The sequence below is a fragment of the Gekko japonicus genome, unplaced genomic scaffold, assembly GCF_001447785.1.
Source record: "Gekko japonicus isolate JY-2015 unplaced genomic scaffold, Gekko_japonicus_V1.1 scaffold480, whole genome shotgun sequence".
Lineage (NCBI taxonomy): Eukaryota > Metazoa > Chordata > Lepidosauria > Squamata > Gekkonidae > Gekko > Gekko japonicus.
In genome coordinates, this window is record NW_015175370.1 from 836,102 (window position 1) to 853,656 (window position 17,555).

At 42.3% G+C, this 17,555-nt stretch overlaps 1 protein-coding gene across 1 annotated transcript; it reads left to right on the top strand.

Annotated features, from left to right (window-relative positions):
* The first annotated feature begins 341 nt into the window (after positions 1–341).
* Positions 342–16,086, top strand: PEX13 (peroxisomal biogenesis factor 13). The gene is made up of 4 exons (XM_015425491.1): positions 342–506; positions 6,439–7,136; positions 11,273–11,398; positions 13,380–16,086. The coding sequence occupies exons 1-4, from the start codon at positions 454–456 to the stop codon at positions 13,676–13,678; spliced, it is 1,176 nt and encodes a 391-aa protein (XP_015280977.1). The 5' UTR covers positions 342–453; the 3' UTR covers positions 13,679–16,086.
* Positions 16,087–17,555: the final 1,469 nt, after the last annotated feature.

Consider the following 17,555-nt stretch of genomic DNA (forward strand, 5'->3'; position numbering starts at 1 on the left):
AATCTTGTATGCCTCTTGGAGAGGGGGAAAACACCCCATAATGATTTGGGGTGATGTTGTTGTTGTTGTTCAGTCCCACAGTCGAGTCCGACTCTTTGCGACCCCATGGACCAGCTCCCTCCAGGCCTTCCGGTCTTCCGCCATCCTCTGAGTCAATAAAAATAAATCAAATCACAGCAACAAATAACGGCTACTCATAGTACTAGAATGTAGTGAACTATTTTAAAGTCTGTACATTATTAAACAGCAGTTGGGAACCGGAGTTGCAACGTGTAACTGTCAGTTGCTTTTCTAAGGGGAGGGAAACCGCTCTGTCGTTTGAGCGAGAGTGTGGGCTCGATCAGCCGCAGCCAGAGGTAGTCGATCGAAGGGCTGGACTTGCGGCGGGGGCGTAGGGTCGATGAACTCGGTGCTCGTCCGAGGAAGCGGAGGCGAAGACGGAGCCGTCGCGCGATGATGGCGGCTAACCAGCCTCCGCCGCCCAAGCCTTGGGAGAACAGGCGCCTGTGAGTGGCGGGTCGGGGAGGAGGGGAAAGGAAGGGAAAGCAAACCTGGCGAGCCAAGAATGAAGCACGGATCGCATTCCCGCTGTCAGTCTCTGGTGGGAGGGAGCTGCAGTGACCCCCCCCCCTTCCCCAAACACGCACGCCACGTACTCCAGGGTGAAGCCCCTTCTGCTCCCATTCCTCGTACTTAGCGCGCCGTGTGCGTCTTATGTCTGTCTGTTTCGTAGTTCTCCTTCTGTTTTCCTCTTCGGCAGTAAGGAGCTGCCTGGGCCAACTGTCTGGCCACACACGTACGCACACCTCTCCTCCCTTAGAGGGTTCCCCCCACATTCCTCATCTGCGGATATAGGGGAGGGGAAGGAGGCAGGGGGAAACCTTTTGCGTCGTCCAAGGAGGGGAGGGGGCAACCGCCCCCCCCCCCAGACTTTGCTTCGTAAATTAGAGCCGCGGGGTTCACTGGAGAGAATGTAGCACCGGGGACTGGAAGTCCCTGGGTTCAAATCCTTGTTCATCCAGGAAGTGGGGCTGTCCTAAACAGTGTTAAGCCTTTCGGAATCCACTGACTTCGATGGATTTAGAAGGGTGTAACTCTGCTTAGGGGGCCAGGGTGGCTCAGAGGTTAAAAAGCTGAGCTGCACACCGGAGGGTTGGTAGTTCAGCAGTTAGAGTCCCAAGTGTCACATCTCTGGCCCCAGTTTCTGCCCGCCTAGCAGTTTGAAAGCAAGAAATTGCAAGTAGATAAATAGTTATCACTTCCAAGGGAAGGTAACAGCGTTCCATGCGCCTCGGTGTTTAGCCAAGCTGGCCACATGACCACGGAGAAGTCTTCGGACAGCGCTGGCTCTTTGGCTTGGAAACGGAGATGAGCACCGCCCCCTAGAGTCGGATTTGACTGGCTTTGGAGCAAGGGAACCCTTTTCCTTTACTTTATTTATTTATCAAATTTATACCTCGCCCTCCCTGCAAATCAGGCTCAGGGCAGCTTCTATACAAACATAAATACAGTTAAAATCATACAATTATTTAAAACACAACAGATAAAACAAATACACAAAGTGCTGGCGGCAGTTAAAAGATTAACTTAGATGGCTCGATTTCAAAATGAGTTTCTGCTTCCCAGATGTACTTAGATGTTGTTCTGCTTGTAATTTCTTGTGGCATCGACTCGATGTTAAGACCATGAGCCAGGGCTCTGCGACAGCGGCAGCCCCTAATTAAATGCCTGGTGGAAGAGCTCCTTCTTGCAGGCCCTGCGGAACTGTGAGAGATCCCGCAGGGCCCTGATCTCCTCCGGGAGCTCGTTCCACCAGGTAGGGGCCGCCACTGAAAAGGCCCCAGCCCTGGTAGTAGCTAGCCTGGCCTCCCTCAGGCCAGGGAGGGTCAACCGATTTTGAGACACAGACCGTAGTGCTCTCTGGGGTATATACGGGGACTCTACTTAACTCAAGATTGCACTTTCACTCTCTTAGCCTGGTATCAGTTTGCAAGGTTACTTTGCTTAAATGAAACTGTTCATTCGACCCAATGGCCTTGAGCAAGTTTGCAGGGTTGTTGTGAGGAAGAAGTTTAATAGACTGCTCTGAGAAGCTTGGAGGAAGGGTGGGATGAAAGTGTAGTAACCGGTCGAGGAAGCAATGGAAGCTCTCTCTGCCTACCCTACAGGGTTCTTCTCCCTTGTCACCCCACCAGCTTTTCCAGGGGACATTCTGTTATGTTGATGCTATTAATAATTTCTACCTCTTCACCTGAGGAGGAGCAAAATTTTCAACAAATAACCTGCTGTTAATACTGTGAAGGTACGCTTTGTGGTGAAACTTGTGATGCCTGTAAAAAGTAACTGTGGCATGTGTTTTTATGGGTTATAGCATCAGACAAAGTGGGTCCTGGCCCACAGAAGCTGAGGCCACACTGATGCCACAAAACTCACTGTTGTTTTTGCTGCAGTCTGTCCCTCTGGAATTGTTTGTGAAGACCTGGGTTAAGTTTTCTCTCAGAATATGGCCAGCAGTTGATACTTTTGTAAGCGAATAAATGTAATGTTGGGTGGAGGAGCCTCCAGTCAAGTTATTGGACTGGTTCTCATGGTTTTGTATGTGTGTATGGACCAGTGTTGGTGTACAGAGGCCAAAAGTCCACCTAGATGATCTTCTGTAATTCACAGTGTAATCTTATGCAGTTAATGCCGGTCAAAGGTTATAGATTTGAGGGTTACTGTTGCCAGTTTTTATACAGGATTGCATTGTACCATGTATGGTATAAACTGAAATAGCAATGTTAATTGAGATATTTGTGCAAGAACAAGTTTTGAAAGATATCCCCCACCATCCTCCCATGCATTATTTGGATTGAATCGGAGTGCCCCCCTTTCTCCCAAGCTTTATGTAAATAGTCCACAGCACCATGATGCCTTGATGTTCTTTTCTTGTTTGTTTGGCTAGCCCCAGGTGCATTCCCAACATGCATGATGATTTTTTGCTAATTTACTGGAAGCACCCCCAGTAAAATCACAAGAAGTCGATGCATGCATACAGTTGCAGTTATTGTTAATCTTATCCTTTCCCCATCTCCCACTTCTCTTCCCTGTTTTCGTCCAGCTGGGTGGTGCTCACTAATGTCCATCACTTTCTGGGATAATTAAGGTTGCACAACACTCCTGCATTCACTGCAATCCTTTCTTGTGCTAATTTGGGAATAAGTTCCCTTGAACTTGGTGGTACTTAACTTCAAAGTAAACAGTTCGAGGATTGATCAGTAGAGGTAGTTTCTACTGGCTTAAATTTATAACAGGTACCACTTAATGATGACACACCTTTTATCCTTTATTTAAGCTTTTACTGCTTGGTAATCTGACATAATTTCCTGATGATCCTTCTGTAGACAAAAGAGCAGCTACAGCGCGAACTGGAGCAAACAGCTTTTGGGTTGTTTCGAAACAGCCTTTCCACTCTGTCCCATCCAGTTTTGCCCTTTACTGCAGCCCCCACCAGATGTGTTTTTTTCCTTCCCCTGATTGTCAAAAGAAATAACTCTGGATCTGCTGTACAAAATGCTGCTAGTAGTCTAAAATTATTTATTTATTTATCCTCACATTGATCCCATGAATTATTAGTTATTTTATTTATTGTATTAAATTCAACTTGCTAGACTGCTCTTCCCTACAAGCAAGGCCCAGGGTGGCTTACATCATATAAACATAATGATGCTCCATTAAATAGCAGTTAAAAACTACTGGAACAATATACATTCAGACTTCATTATATAAGATGGCGAAAAACTTCTGTTCCCACCAGCTCCCTGAGTGAAGGGATGTGGAGGGCTGGGTAGGAGGGTATGAGAGTGCCAACCGTTGCAGTCCTCAGCCAAAGGCCTGGCATAACATCTCTGCCTTGCAGGCCCTATGGAAAGGTAATAAATCCCATAGGGCCCGGATATTTTCAGGCAGAATGTTCCACCAGGCAGGGGCCAGGGCTAAAAAGACCCTGGCCCTAGTTGAGGACAGCTGGACCTCCCTCGGGCCGGGGATCACAAGCAGATTCTTATTGCTGGAGTGTAACGCTCCTTCATGGACATATTGAGAGAGGTGCTCCCGAAGGTATGTAGGTCCCTGACTGCTAAGGGCCTTGAAGTTCAACACCAAAACCTTAAACCGGATCTGGTGCTCCACTGGAATTACATCGTTCCAGATTCATCAGCAGCCACTCTGTGGCAACTAGGCTGTGAAGCCTTACAAAAGTTACTTTCTTTCAGGCCACAAAATATGCCTATCACAGATATTCCATGGTATTTCATCATATTGTTGTGCATAGGGTGAGCAAGTTAATTATAACGTCTGTATCAAGTCACTTTTGTGAACCTGTTTGCAAGGTTGCGTTGTTACAGTTTTGCAAATGAACAACTGAGGCACAGTACTCACATTTTGTCCAGATAATGACACAGTGCAGGTGTTAGCTGTGTTCAGTACTCTGACTCTTCCAGGCAATCCAGTACTTCCAGCCTAGTTTAGTTTTTGGTATCAGGCATCTGGTGTAATCTGCAGGAGGCGAAATGGAGATGGATGTTGCACAATTAACCTTTGAAATGAACTGACAACTCTACTGGATGTTCCCTAGTTGCATAAAATGAGTCAAACAGTGTAAGCTTGTTTACTTGGAAGTAAGTCCCACTGAATTAAATGGGACTTATTCTCAAGTAAAAATCAGTTACTGTTTACAGGTTTGTAATTGTATTTCAGCTACCTTTGTGCTTTGCACTGCAAAGTCACAAACCTGCTGTCCTCTAGTATTTCAGAGCCTTTGGGCCCCCTCTTTACAAAAAGTTTTCTTCGTGTATGTGTATCACGTTTGCCAGCTGAAGACAGTACTTCGTATATCTGACTAGCAGTGCAGTCTTCAACAGAATTATATCCTGCTAAAGTCAGTGGACTCAGAGGAGTGTACCTCTACTGCAGTCCTGTACACACTTACTTGCATTTGATAGTGTAACATCAATTGAGCAGAGACAATTGTGTTTACTCGGAGTGTGTTATTGTTATTGGCATTTTATTACGGAATTGATATGGTCTGTTGAGCACCGACTTTTAACTGTTTTATAGGTAATGATTGTTTATTCTTTTATTGTTTTATTTATGGCATTTGCCTCTAAGTTCGCCGCCCTGAGCCCATGTTGGAAGGGCAGGATACAAATTTAATAAATAAATACATATTTGAGTCCCATGACTTTCAGTCAGCTCTAGCCCTTGAAAATTTCTGACAGTATATCTCTTAAGGCTTTATTCTGCTGCAACAGAGTGTCATCATAGCTGTCCTTTCCAGAATCTGTACCTTCCAGATCAGTGTGCATAAGGCCTGCAGCCAAGGTTTATGAAACACTGGAGTTTCAGATCTAAATTCTTACACTTAGGGTGTCCAGGACATTCGTTGTTGTTGTTTTTTTCCTAAAAGCATTGCACTTGCCTTATATATAATCTGTAATCTTGGTCAAATGAAATTAATGGGGCGAGTAGGCCCCTCTTTGCCCTTGTTTTCGATTTTCGTGAGAGGAATGGGGAGTTACAATGTTCCATCCAAAGGGCAAAAATATGATAAAACGTATGATCCCGTCACAGCCAGCAATTTCATATTTTGATAGTTCTAAAGTATCTAGTAAGCTAGATAGGGATCAATTAAAATAAGTCTTTAAAAACAACTCTATGGAAGTGTGAATTGCCAAATGTCCAATGGGATAAAAGTGATTTCATCTGTCTGTGAAAGGAGCCCAGAGAACTTTCAAGTGGACAGCATCCTTAAACCAGAGCCACCACAGAACAGGCCCTCCTTGTGGTAGATGGCAACTCCCCCCTAAATCAGAGTAAAGCCTCCATAGTAGATCTTAAGGCTAGGGCAGGGGGGCTTACAGTGAGAGGTGGATTGCACTCAAATAGGACTGAAAGTTTTAAATCCATGGCAGTTTATGCTTTTTCCAGTGCTAAAGATTAACGCTTTTTCCAATTTAAAGGCCTTACGCAAGTGTCTGTTACACATTAACCTTCCATAACCTGTTAACTGGGAGGTATTGTGTTAAGAGCCTTGGCTAAAGAGCTACTCAGTGATGTTAAATACTTATTATTGCATAGAAAGATAATTTATCATATTTAAAGGCCTTTATTGCATTTTAATATCTGGTAAAGGATCCAGTTAAGAGGGGTGGGCATAAGGATTAAAATTGGCTTGTAAATATATAGGGTTGTATCCTGCCATTCTGCTCAGTTGTGGCACATCCTGCCAACACAAGAGCTGTTCTGCCAGCAGCATATGGCATGTGCTGATGGAACACATCACCCTTAGCTGAGTGGAATGGTAGGAAGCAATGCAGAGTGCTTGGAGAAGTGCAAGATGGAGGAGTATTCTAAACTTGCAATTGTGCTGTGTGTTAATAGTGGATTTCTGAATTTTAGAGCTGCTGATGTGATGGCCAACCAGCTGACTCGGCCTGGACAACCCACCCTGACACGAGTGCCCCCTCCTATTTTGCCAAGGCCATCTCAACAGGCAGGAAACAGTTCCCTGAATACTTTCAGACCATCTTACAGCAGCTCTTTTTCTCCAGGCTATGGGACATATGGAAATTCCTTTTATGGGAGCTACAACCCTTACAGTTATGGATATGGCGGTTTGGGCTACAATCGGTTTCGAATGGATGACATTCCTACCAGCAGATTTGTTCAACAGGCTGAGGAGAGCAGCCGTGGTGCGTTCCAGTCCATTGAAAGCATAGTACATGCCTTTGCTTCGGTGAGCATGATGATGGACGCTACGTTTTCTGCTGTCTACAACAGTTTCCGAGCAGTTTTGGATGTAGCCAATCACTTCTCCCGACTCAAAATACATTTCACAAAGGTGTTTTCAGCTTTTGCATTAGTCAGAACTATAAGGTACCTCTACAGGCGTTTACAGAGGTTGCTGGGTATGAGAAAAAATTCAGAGAATGAGGATTTGTGGGCAGAAAGTGAAGGAACTGTGGCTCGCATTGGACCTGAGGACAAGGCTGCTAACTCTGCAAAATCCTGGCCTATTTTCCTATTCTTTGCCGTTGTTCTTGGTGGTCCCTACCTCATTTGGAAGCTGCTATCCACCTACAGTGAGGAAGAAACAGGTAAGAGGGATATCCCTGATGACAGAAATTAAAGGAATGTAATAAGGACAGTGTTTTCACCTACAGAACTACAGGGTAATAATTGGAAGTTAGAATGAGGTTCTTAGTAAATTGATTTTTGCTATCCTGGAAAGCAAACTCTCTTGCAGTCTTTTGGCTTAAAACACTGAACTAGGAAGATTAGGAAGTCGCTTGCGCCTCTTGCCTCAGTCATGAAATGTGGCAATCTTAGGCAGTCCATTTATTAGTCCCAGCCCTGCTGTGTGTAATTTCATAATAAAGTAGGGGATATTGACCTACCTTAGAGACTTGTCATGATCATAACCAAGTAATAAATGTTAAGTGATTTGCAAGAACACTATATTATAATTTGATTATGTAAATATAACAGAAGAACATGCACTTGTATGTCTTTAAAATGTGAAGTGATTTCCTTCGCCTTCAGAAAGTTATCATTTTACTTGCTTTTAACTGCTCTGTTTACATGTAAGTGAAGATGTCAGAAGGTCTTGTGAGAGAAAAACCACAATATGCAGGACAGCAAGTACTTGATGCAGTATGCAGGCTTTCACATTGCACGCAACTTTTCCTAATGTTGGCTATTTTACCCTGATTCCCAGAATGTGTAGCACGAGGAAGATTTTTGTGTAACTTTAAACCATTGTATATAACAATCATAGAATCTGTGTGTGGGTGCCTCATGCCGAGGAAGATGCTGTTTAGTGACTCAACAGAATGTAGTGCTTAATAGTCAGCTCAAACTTACTTCCCACAGCTAATAGTAATATACAAGTGGAGACCTGCAAGAAACAAGTGGAGCCTTGGGAGGATAAGGTTTGAGTTTGGACGTGACCTCAGCAGGGTATAATACCATAAACTCCACCCTTCAAAGCAGCCATTTTCTCTGAGGGAACTAATCTCTGTCATCTGGAGATCAGTTGTAATTCCAGGTGATCTCCAGCCATCACCTGGAGGTTGTAGAAACAACAGAGAGATCATGGGTAGGTTGAATGAAGAAAACAGCTGTGATGTATAATGAAAATATATATTTTTAGACTGCTGTGTTGCAGTGAGTAGTATTTCATCAACAAGTAGTAAAGATGTACACATCCACACAACGGAATTTGCATATACTCCCGTTTCACATGACTGCTTTTGTGCTGCATGAATAACATGAGTTTACATGTCACAGAAATGAGAGGGAAAACAATATAATCAAATAATCATCTTATCTTGTCACTAAAGCTGGCATGAAAACTCCATAAAGCCTACCACAAGGTTAAAAATACTTACACAATTGTAATCCGTGAACTTAACACAAAACATTCTTCCCTCTTCAATGAAACAAAATCTTTACCTGCTTATAGTGTCCTAACTGCTCCCATTACAACTTAATTACTAACAGGTGGCAAAGACAGAGACTATGCATTTAAAGAGAAAGTATTGTACTATCTATACTTGCCCTAAAGTAAACAATGCTCTCATAGTTCAGGTCTGAATACATTCCGAGGAGAAAGATGTATATGAAGCACAGCTTGAATCTAACTCAAAATATAATCCAAGAGGAGAGAGTGGGTTTAAATGAAATATCCATGTTCTCTTATTCCTGTAAACACAACTATAGTACATACAGAAGAAATAGATGTTTTACAAGAAGCAACTTAAGTCCAACTCAGAGTTTAGTCCATGAGGAAAGTGAATTTAAACAAAATATCCACTTGGCCTCTTCCTGCAAAAGTATCTTGTGAGCGTACTTCTTTTTAGTGGCTACAAACAAAACTGTATAACAAAACTCATCACGTTTATGATTGTTGGAGCTGAAGTGCCCAGTTAGAGCAGCCTCTGAGATATTATGTCTTATGCGTTAAATATGCTCTAAAATGCGCACTTTGATCGGCCAGACTGTTCCCCCCCCCATAAAATTGCGTACAACCACATACAATTAGATACACTACACATGGTGTTGAACACGTGGAGAAAAAGGAAAGATTAATAGGTTCTCATCCAGGTAAGGGCACCAAATTACCCTCTATTGCCATATGACATATTTTACAACTCCCACAGGAAAAATGTACTGATGGAAGGGTGTTAGCAACTTGGTTTTTCCTAAAATCAGAGTGTACTAAGTAATCTTGAATACTTTTGGTCTTAAGAAAACCTATAGTGGGAGGATTGGCACAACTGTACTACTCTCTTTATGGGCATTGCTAGAGTGGAGTAATTCAATGCCCAATTTATGCCAGAGTGAGTTGCTCTCATTTTTTTGGTTAACAAGCTATTTCTAGAGACATTTGAGGCTCTAATTCTGGCTCTATTTATGATGCCTAAAGGATAACCTCTATGTAAAAACTGTCGTCAGTTCTCCACATTTAAAGTTATAATCCTCTATTCTGGTACAGTTCTGCTTCATTTGCAAAAATTGTTCATAAGGAACATTATGACACACTTGAGCCAGATGAAAATAATCATTTTCTCTGAGGGAACTAATCTCTGTCATCTGGAGATCAGTTGTAATTCCAGGTGATCTCCAGCCATCACCTGGAGGTTGGCAACATCAGTTCCCCTGGAGTAAATGACTCCTTTGGAGGTGGAGTCTATGGCATTAGATCTGTCTGAAGTCCCTCCCCGCCTCAATAACTACCATCCCCAGGCTCAACGCCTCAAATATCCAGGGATTAAGCAGTTGACATTATTCTTTCCTCTTTTTTATCCACTCAACAACCTTATGAGGTAGGTTAGGCTGAAAATGTGTAACTAGTCCAGAATCACCCAGTGAGCTTCCACAGCAAGGTGGGGATTTATACCTGGGTCTCGCAAATCCTACTCTGAAGCTCTGCCCATTATACTACGCTGGCTTTCATGGGGTGGCTGCTATTGAACAGTAGCAAGCAGCCGGGCCTAGCTGAATCATGCAAGTCAGGTGATCACCCAGTCACCCAGAGGGTGCTGCTAGGCCTAGGTTTGCCAGCCTTCAGGTGGGACCTGGAGACCCCCCAGAATTACAACTGAACTCCAGACAACAGAGATTTGTCCCCTTGGAGAAAATGGGTGGACTCAGTGGCGTTATATCCAGCTGAGGCCTCTCCCCTCCTCAGACTTCACCACAGACTCTCCAGGAATTTCCAAACCTGGAGCAGGTAATCCTAGTTCCAGGTCTGGCTCCAAACCTCCTGCTATTTAGCCATTCATACTGCAGAGGGAGGAGCTGCGGTGGCGCAAGTGGTTAAGACGCTGAACTACAGGCTGTGGAAGGTCAGTACTTCAGCAGTTCAAGACCCGGGTGCCGCATGATGGCGTGAGCTCCCGTCTCTAGTTCCAGCTCCTGCCAACCTAGCAGTGCGAAAGCAAGAAATTGCAAGTAGATAAATAGGTACCACTTTGGTAGGAAGGTAACAGCGGTCCGTGCGCCTTGGTGTTTAGTCATGCTGGCCACATGACCACGGAAACGTCTTCGGATAGCACTGGCTCTTCGGCTTTGAAACGGAGATAAGCACCACAACCCTAGAGTCGGATTCGTCTGGCTTTCGAGCAGGGGAACCTTTACCTTTACCTTTTACTGCAGAGGGAATCCTTCCCAACCTGAGCTCCAGTTCTCCTTTTTGCTTCCTCCCCCCCCCCCAGTGGCTATCAGCCAGTCTCTCTCTCACTGTTGATGCAGTGGGGCCTGGAGTAGATCCCTGCAGTGGCCATTTCAAAAGGTATGAGGGGGATTCAACCCTCCCCAAGTTTGTTTGTTTGTTTGTTTGAGTCTGTGGGGACCTTTGGAACTCTGAAACAGCATGGTGGGTGCAGCCACAAAAGGGCTGCTGCAGGAGCCAAAGCCAGCCACAAAGTAATTGCCACAGGTTAACTTCAGTCACGCAGTGAAGATCCTTGTGCTGTAGTGGCAGCTACTGCCAAAGCAACATTTTTAAAAATCTGCAGACAGTCAAATCCCCAATAGCCAATCAGAACCCTAAAAACATTTGGTAGGCATCAGAAAAGGTGTCAGCAAGCACCATGGCTCCCATGCGAACCACGTTGGGGAACCATGGGCTAAAGCTTCTGCGTTAACTACACAACTCTTTCTGGCAACAAGGCACTGTATTGATCCAGTGGAGTTACATTTATTTGTTCCCTCTTGTTCTGTGGAACAGCTTCCAGTAACTGGGCAAGTGGAGAGGATGATCATGTTGTTGGGAGAGCAGAGTATGACTTCAGTGCTGTTTCGGAAGAAGAAATTTCTTTCCGTGCTGGTGAAATGCTAAAATTAGCCCCCAAAGGTAAGGCAGTGCTGAATTATTGTGCATTTCCCCCAAATATTAGTGTGGTGCTTTAAAATAAAGGAAATATTTAGAAAAACATTTTTCGCTGAACTTGAATATGTCATTAATAGTTGGAGAGCCTTGGAGGCAACCTGCTTAATGCCTGGGGCGTGGAACCATGTCTCTCAGCTGATCTCAGTAACCGAAATCTTCTTATTGACTTGGTTCTAAACTTCCGTGTCTTTGCACTGGAGACGGGCAAGCATGTGCTTTATCTTGTGCCAGTATAATTGTACAAGAGGCCTGCTGCCAAGAATTTGATTGGTTATCTCAGAAAAGTGTAGGAATTTTAGCCTTCCTTTTTCTGCCACTCCTGACCATGTGCTTCTGCTCTTTCTCTGTTCTGAGTATTCCTTCCCTTTTCATATTTCTTCCTCTGGCTTCTCCCCTTTAGTTCCTTAGGACTGCTCTAGTTTTTCTGTCCTAGTATTCTTCCCCGTGTCCCCTCTCCTCCCCACATTCACTCTCGATAATCTTGGTCAGCTGCCTTCTGAGTCCCCTGCCTCTTTCGTCCTTTCCTTCCCCCCCCCCCCCCCACTTTTTTTTCTTTCTGCCTGCCTTGTCTCTGTGAAATGAGGTCAGCTTTCAGCCACTGGCAGCCAGAAACCCTTTCACCTCCCTCCAGTACCCTGATATTAGGTCAGATCAGCTATTTGCTACTGCACATGTGAGCATGATCACAAAATCTTTTGAAGCAGTACAACACAAACCTTGACTGTAGATTAAAATAAAATGATTTTAGTTTTCATAGCTACTTGCAGAATGGCCGTAGCTCAGTGAGCAGAGCATATGCTTTGCATGCAAAACACAGTCCCCAGCGTCTCTAGTAGTTGGGGGAAACTCCAGAGAGTGAGCAACACTGGCCTACATGGACCGATGGCTGTTCTCACTATAATAAAGCTTCATGTGTTCAGTGCTGAACGTTAGTGCTTATTCCAGGTATCCAAAATTGAACTGTCCACTTCTACTTTAATATGTAACTCAAGGATTTGCAAAAAAACCCTTTTTTAAAAAAAATGCTAGTCATTTTTAATCTTTCCCATTTTGAATATGAGACTGTGTGTATTCCGAACACTTTATTAAATATTGGTCTTTTGATCACTTAACTTGACTTAATCATTATATCTCAAGTATCCTTCAGATGGGTTTTCACTGTGTGTTGGAAGATCTCGAATCCTGTACAAAATCAAGCAGAACTGATCTTGGCTAAGTTTTCCTCCACTTGTGTAAGCTTCTCCCCTTGTGCATAGCAGCTAAGGAATTATTTTTGCTTTTGTGGAAACCATAGCTTGTTTTTTTTGGTCCAGGAAGCAAATGATGTCTTACACTTTCCTTGTGAATCAGGTTTTCAAACAATGGCTTATTCCCAGATTGGATTCCTGGTTTTCAAGGAAAACACAAGCCATACTGCGCCAGTTTGGACATAATGGCAAACTATGGGGTAGACACAAAAGCAGAAATAATTCCTTAGCTGGTCATGTATAAAGAGAGAATAAGGAAAAAGAGTGTATGAATCTGAAGCTCTCCCAGGCTATGTAGTGGGATGACAAATTATTTTATTTATTTTAATTTAATTTACTTCATAGCCTGCCTTTCTCACTGAAATTCAAGGCATATTACAAAATATTTAAAAATTTAGTCAATGTGAGGCATCCAATAAACAATGCTTGCCATACCATCATAAACACTGCAGAAAGTAGATTACAAAGGCAGAAAGCAGCACAGTAAAAGCAAGATGATACACACAACAAATACTGCAATCCTATTCCCTTATAAAAATGCCCTCCTGAACTGTCCATTATGTTGCAATTCTTATCTCTACAAAAATGCCCTCTTGCACATTTTTTCACAAATCATGGTGTGCTGTTACATTTGAACTAAGCCAAAATGTCAAGATGCATGAGTTCTCTGTAACTTGAAGTTCCTTTTTCCTTACCAGAACGGCAACCCAAAATACGTGGTTGGCTTTTGGCTAGCCGTGATGGCCAGACAACAGGACTTGTACCAGCTAATTATGTCAGGATACTTGGCAAAAGGAAAGGTACGAGAACCTCAGAGTTGGAGAAGATTACTGAGCATCAGCCAGCGTTTACCAACACAACTTCAGTTCAAGGAGTTACAGCTGCTGACACGTTAGAAGAGCAAGAAGCTGCCTTTGAGTCTGTGTTTGTGGAAACAAATAAAGGTCCTGCTACATCTGACTCTGCTGTGCTCGATGGAGACAAACAGGAACTTTGATACATCTGGTTATCAAAGCGATTGGATTGTGCTTACCAGTAATATTGTAGGTAGCCATTCAGTAGTGATGTAGTAGAACGCTGTTGCTGACCATATCCAGGTAATTTGCTGTTCAAACCTGGAAGAGAGATAGTGAGCAGTGTTATTGTCCCTAATGCTCTGCTTGGTTCATTTAATGTTGGATGGCTAGATTCAGTTAGCTACTATCAGTTTTAGGATCTCAGGCTTGGATGAATTTTAGAATCAAGAAGGCACAGCATCAGGTTCTTCTTGACAGAAGCAGCAGTGCTCACAGTTTCTTTAGACAGCTCTATGTTTAAATTCATACCCTCAGGCTGAAGAATCCATTTTGATATGCTGTCACAGTGGCATCTGGCAAGTTCAAATGAAAGATGCTGTTCTCTAAGAGTCTCTAAGCATACTATGAGGATTTTCCTTCTTAAACTCAGTTTTTGTTGGGGAGAATTTCATAGAAAATTTGGGCTAATAATGGGTAAACTGTTGGGTGGGGGAGGATTTTAATGCTTCTACTGATTGGCTTTGTATGGAATTAATTGACTGACAGAAAAGCCACTTCATTATAGTTCCAAGCAGATTGTTCTGCCAAGTCACTTGGTCCTCTTTGCAGAGATGAACATTCTTCTTACTGCATTTGTCTGAACTTTGAGAATTCCTCCTTTTGTTCTGGTTCATATCACTGTAATGGTTTGCCAGGACTGACATACAATCACTCTTTCTCTAGACTTAAGCTGCATCACTGCTCTTTTCCCTGCCAAGTAAATCTCACTTAGGCTCAAATTAAACATAATGGCAACAGATCCACGTGCTTAAATCCAGATCTCCAGCCTTTAGTAGAATGGTTGGAACCAGAGTGGTTGGTAAAAATCACATGTAAATCTTTTTCTGTGGTTCTTACTTTAAAATTGCTGCTGTATGTTGTCCCGTTTATCACTTACCATTCTGCAGTCAGCCTGTAGTATTTGCCTGAGACTGTACAGGTTGAATCCCACAGGTCTGTTCCTCTACAGCAGCTCCTTCTGGAGCCAGGAGTTTTTCCTGGTGCAAGATGCTCTGCCACTTTTGTTAGGGGAAGGCTGCTTATGCTGGGGGGAGGCACCACCATTAGTGGAACAGATATGTGTTTTCCAATATGATATTGGCCCTAAAAGGTGAGGCAAATTGGCATGATTTTTTCTTCTTTCCTATAAATCACATTTACTTCTGTATCAGGGCAATACTTTTCTGAATGGTTAAGTTAACAATCCAGGTTTGTTCCAAGATGACTTGACAAGCCAATTTCATGATGTATGTAATAGACACAGTGGTAAACCGGACCTCCAGCTTTGAATTGGCAATGTATTAATCTTCTCCATAGCCCATCTGAAAATGAACGAGAATTCAAAACTGGGAAGTACTCCTTCTGATACTAAGTTGGTATCATGAGTTTGTTTGGTTTTTTTAATCAAAATGCTTCTGTATGGCTTCTTATCAGTTTTCACTGCAAGACAATTCGCATTCTGGTCACTTTTAACAGCATCGTTTCCACTCACTTCTGAGCAATTTGGTTTCCTGAAATAAATTTCAGTGCAGGTAGTGAATAGTTTAAAGGAGCAGATAACATGGTCAGGTTGCTTTGCTGGAGAGAGGTTTGTAAAACTGGCCAGAGTTGCTAAACAGATTATTGTGCTGGGCTACTAAGAGTCTGGAATAGCACTGACATCTTCCTTTGTTTTAAAAAAATGGAGCAGTGCAATGGCTTCTGGTAGAAAATGTTGACTTTCTTGTTCAGTGAGACTGAAGTGACTATGAGACATGACAATGAAAAACCAGCCAAACTTGGACAGGTCAATCTTGAACAAGCATGCTCATCATACACTGTTCATATTACTCAAAATGGATGACTTTCTGGACAGAAGTCCCTTTGCCAGCGATGGAAGGGAAATTGGGGTGACTGAAATATTCTAGGAAATTGAGGTAGGTATGTTTATGTAACTAATACTTGAGATTTTAACTGGAGAAACCTTTCATTTTCCAGTCTATTGAAAATTCAAAGAGAGAGACTTCTCAAATATACTTTTGATTCCAGGTCTTCTCACTCCTCAAGTCCTTACACTTGTGGTTTATTTTTCCTTACAAAAGTGGGCTGAAAAATATTTTGTTAGAAGGAAAAAAACACTATTAACTGACTTAACTTTAAGCTTGCTCCAGGTTGTATTTACTAAGTAAATCTTAATGCACTGGATGGGATTTATTACTTGGTAAATTTGTTTGGGATTGCAGTCTTTATTTTACTTTGTACTTGTTTGACTTTATTTAACAAATCACTGTAAGTGTCATACTATGCATACGACAAGGTAAGTATGCACAGTGAACCTTGGCTCTGATCCTTTGTACTAGCTTTAGTGGAACCAGAATGAAAATGGTTAAGTTAAATTTTACTGAAGGGTTTATCATGCAGTTGGATTAACCTGTATAAATCTATTAAATTTCACTGAAACCTCAGTAGAGTGCTTCTCTTATTCTGGGAATATTCCTTTTACACTGACATTAACACAGGGATCAATATGAATGAAATCCTACAAAAATTATTCTTGCTGAGTTAGGCTCTGCACATGGAAATAATTACCCTTTGGGGTGCTGCAGGAAGGGGAAGTGAGGAAGTCGCACTCCGCAGACTGAAATCACAGATGGATCCAAGCCAGTGCTTTTTGAAGTTGCTAGATGTATCCTAAATTACTAAACAAGTGCATTTTGAACATAGTAGGACCTGGCACAGTGGATCTAGGTGTAAGCAGCAGAAAATGAGGATGGAAACTTGGAAACTTCTTAATTGTTGTGCCATTGATTATATCTGCATTTCTGCTAATTTTGGTGCACAGCACTTGTATGTATTTTTTAAAAAAATCTAGACTTTAAAATGAGCCCTTAATGACTGTTGTCATAGAGTAGATTTCATTCAAGAAGAATGAAAACGTGTTTACAGAAAAAGTAACTTGGAAACAAATTTTTGAAGTGGTAGAGCTTCATCCCCAATCATACATTTTAAAAAATTGACTGTAGATATGTTTCACAATAGATAATAACTGCAGAATTTTAGTAAGACCCAGAATTAGGATGCAACTGTCATAAATCAATTTTTTAAAATTTGGTATTTGACAACAGTTCCATTTTTCAATTATTTCTCATAATAAACAGACTTTTGTATCACTACCCTAAATACATAAATATATACATAATTTTATTTAAATTGCAGTAACCCCAAATGAGATATTGTCAAGCCCCCCACCCCCACCCCGTGGCTTCAGATATACAAGGAAGGCAGATGGCTACATATATGGCTACATCATGATGTTTTGGTCAAACAATGATGCAAAATTTCAGCAAAATCCATGATTGTCATACAGCCCTCTTTTGTGCAACAACAATTAAAAGTGCCTTTGTCACTTAAATTAGATTCCAGTTCATAACCACAATATATTTGTCTTTTACATAGTTCTCTGATACACTTTGGGAATATCTTACTTAATAACTGAGGAGAAAGTTGTAGCAGTTAGAATTTGAGGGGCATTATTGGTCATTTTAAGATCCTGAACAACAATAGAATATACTTGCAGTTAAGTATCCCATTAAGGGATAGTTAGGGACCATTCTATGCATTTTTAATCGCTCGATTTGTGGAACACACATTGTCTACAGTTGGATAAGAACAATCATTATTGTTGATACTGTTAAACCTATCAGCGGCATTTGATACAATCAACCATGATATTTTGGTGTATCAGCTGAATCAATGTTTGGGGCGAAAGGGACAGCCCATCTTTGTTTTTGTTCTTTTGGCAGAAAGTGAAGAGTTTCCATAGGAATGACAAAATCATCT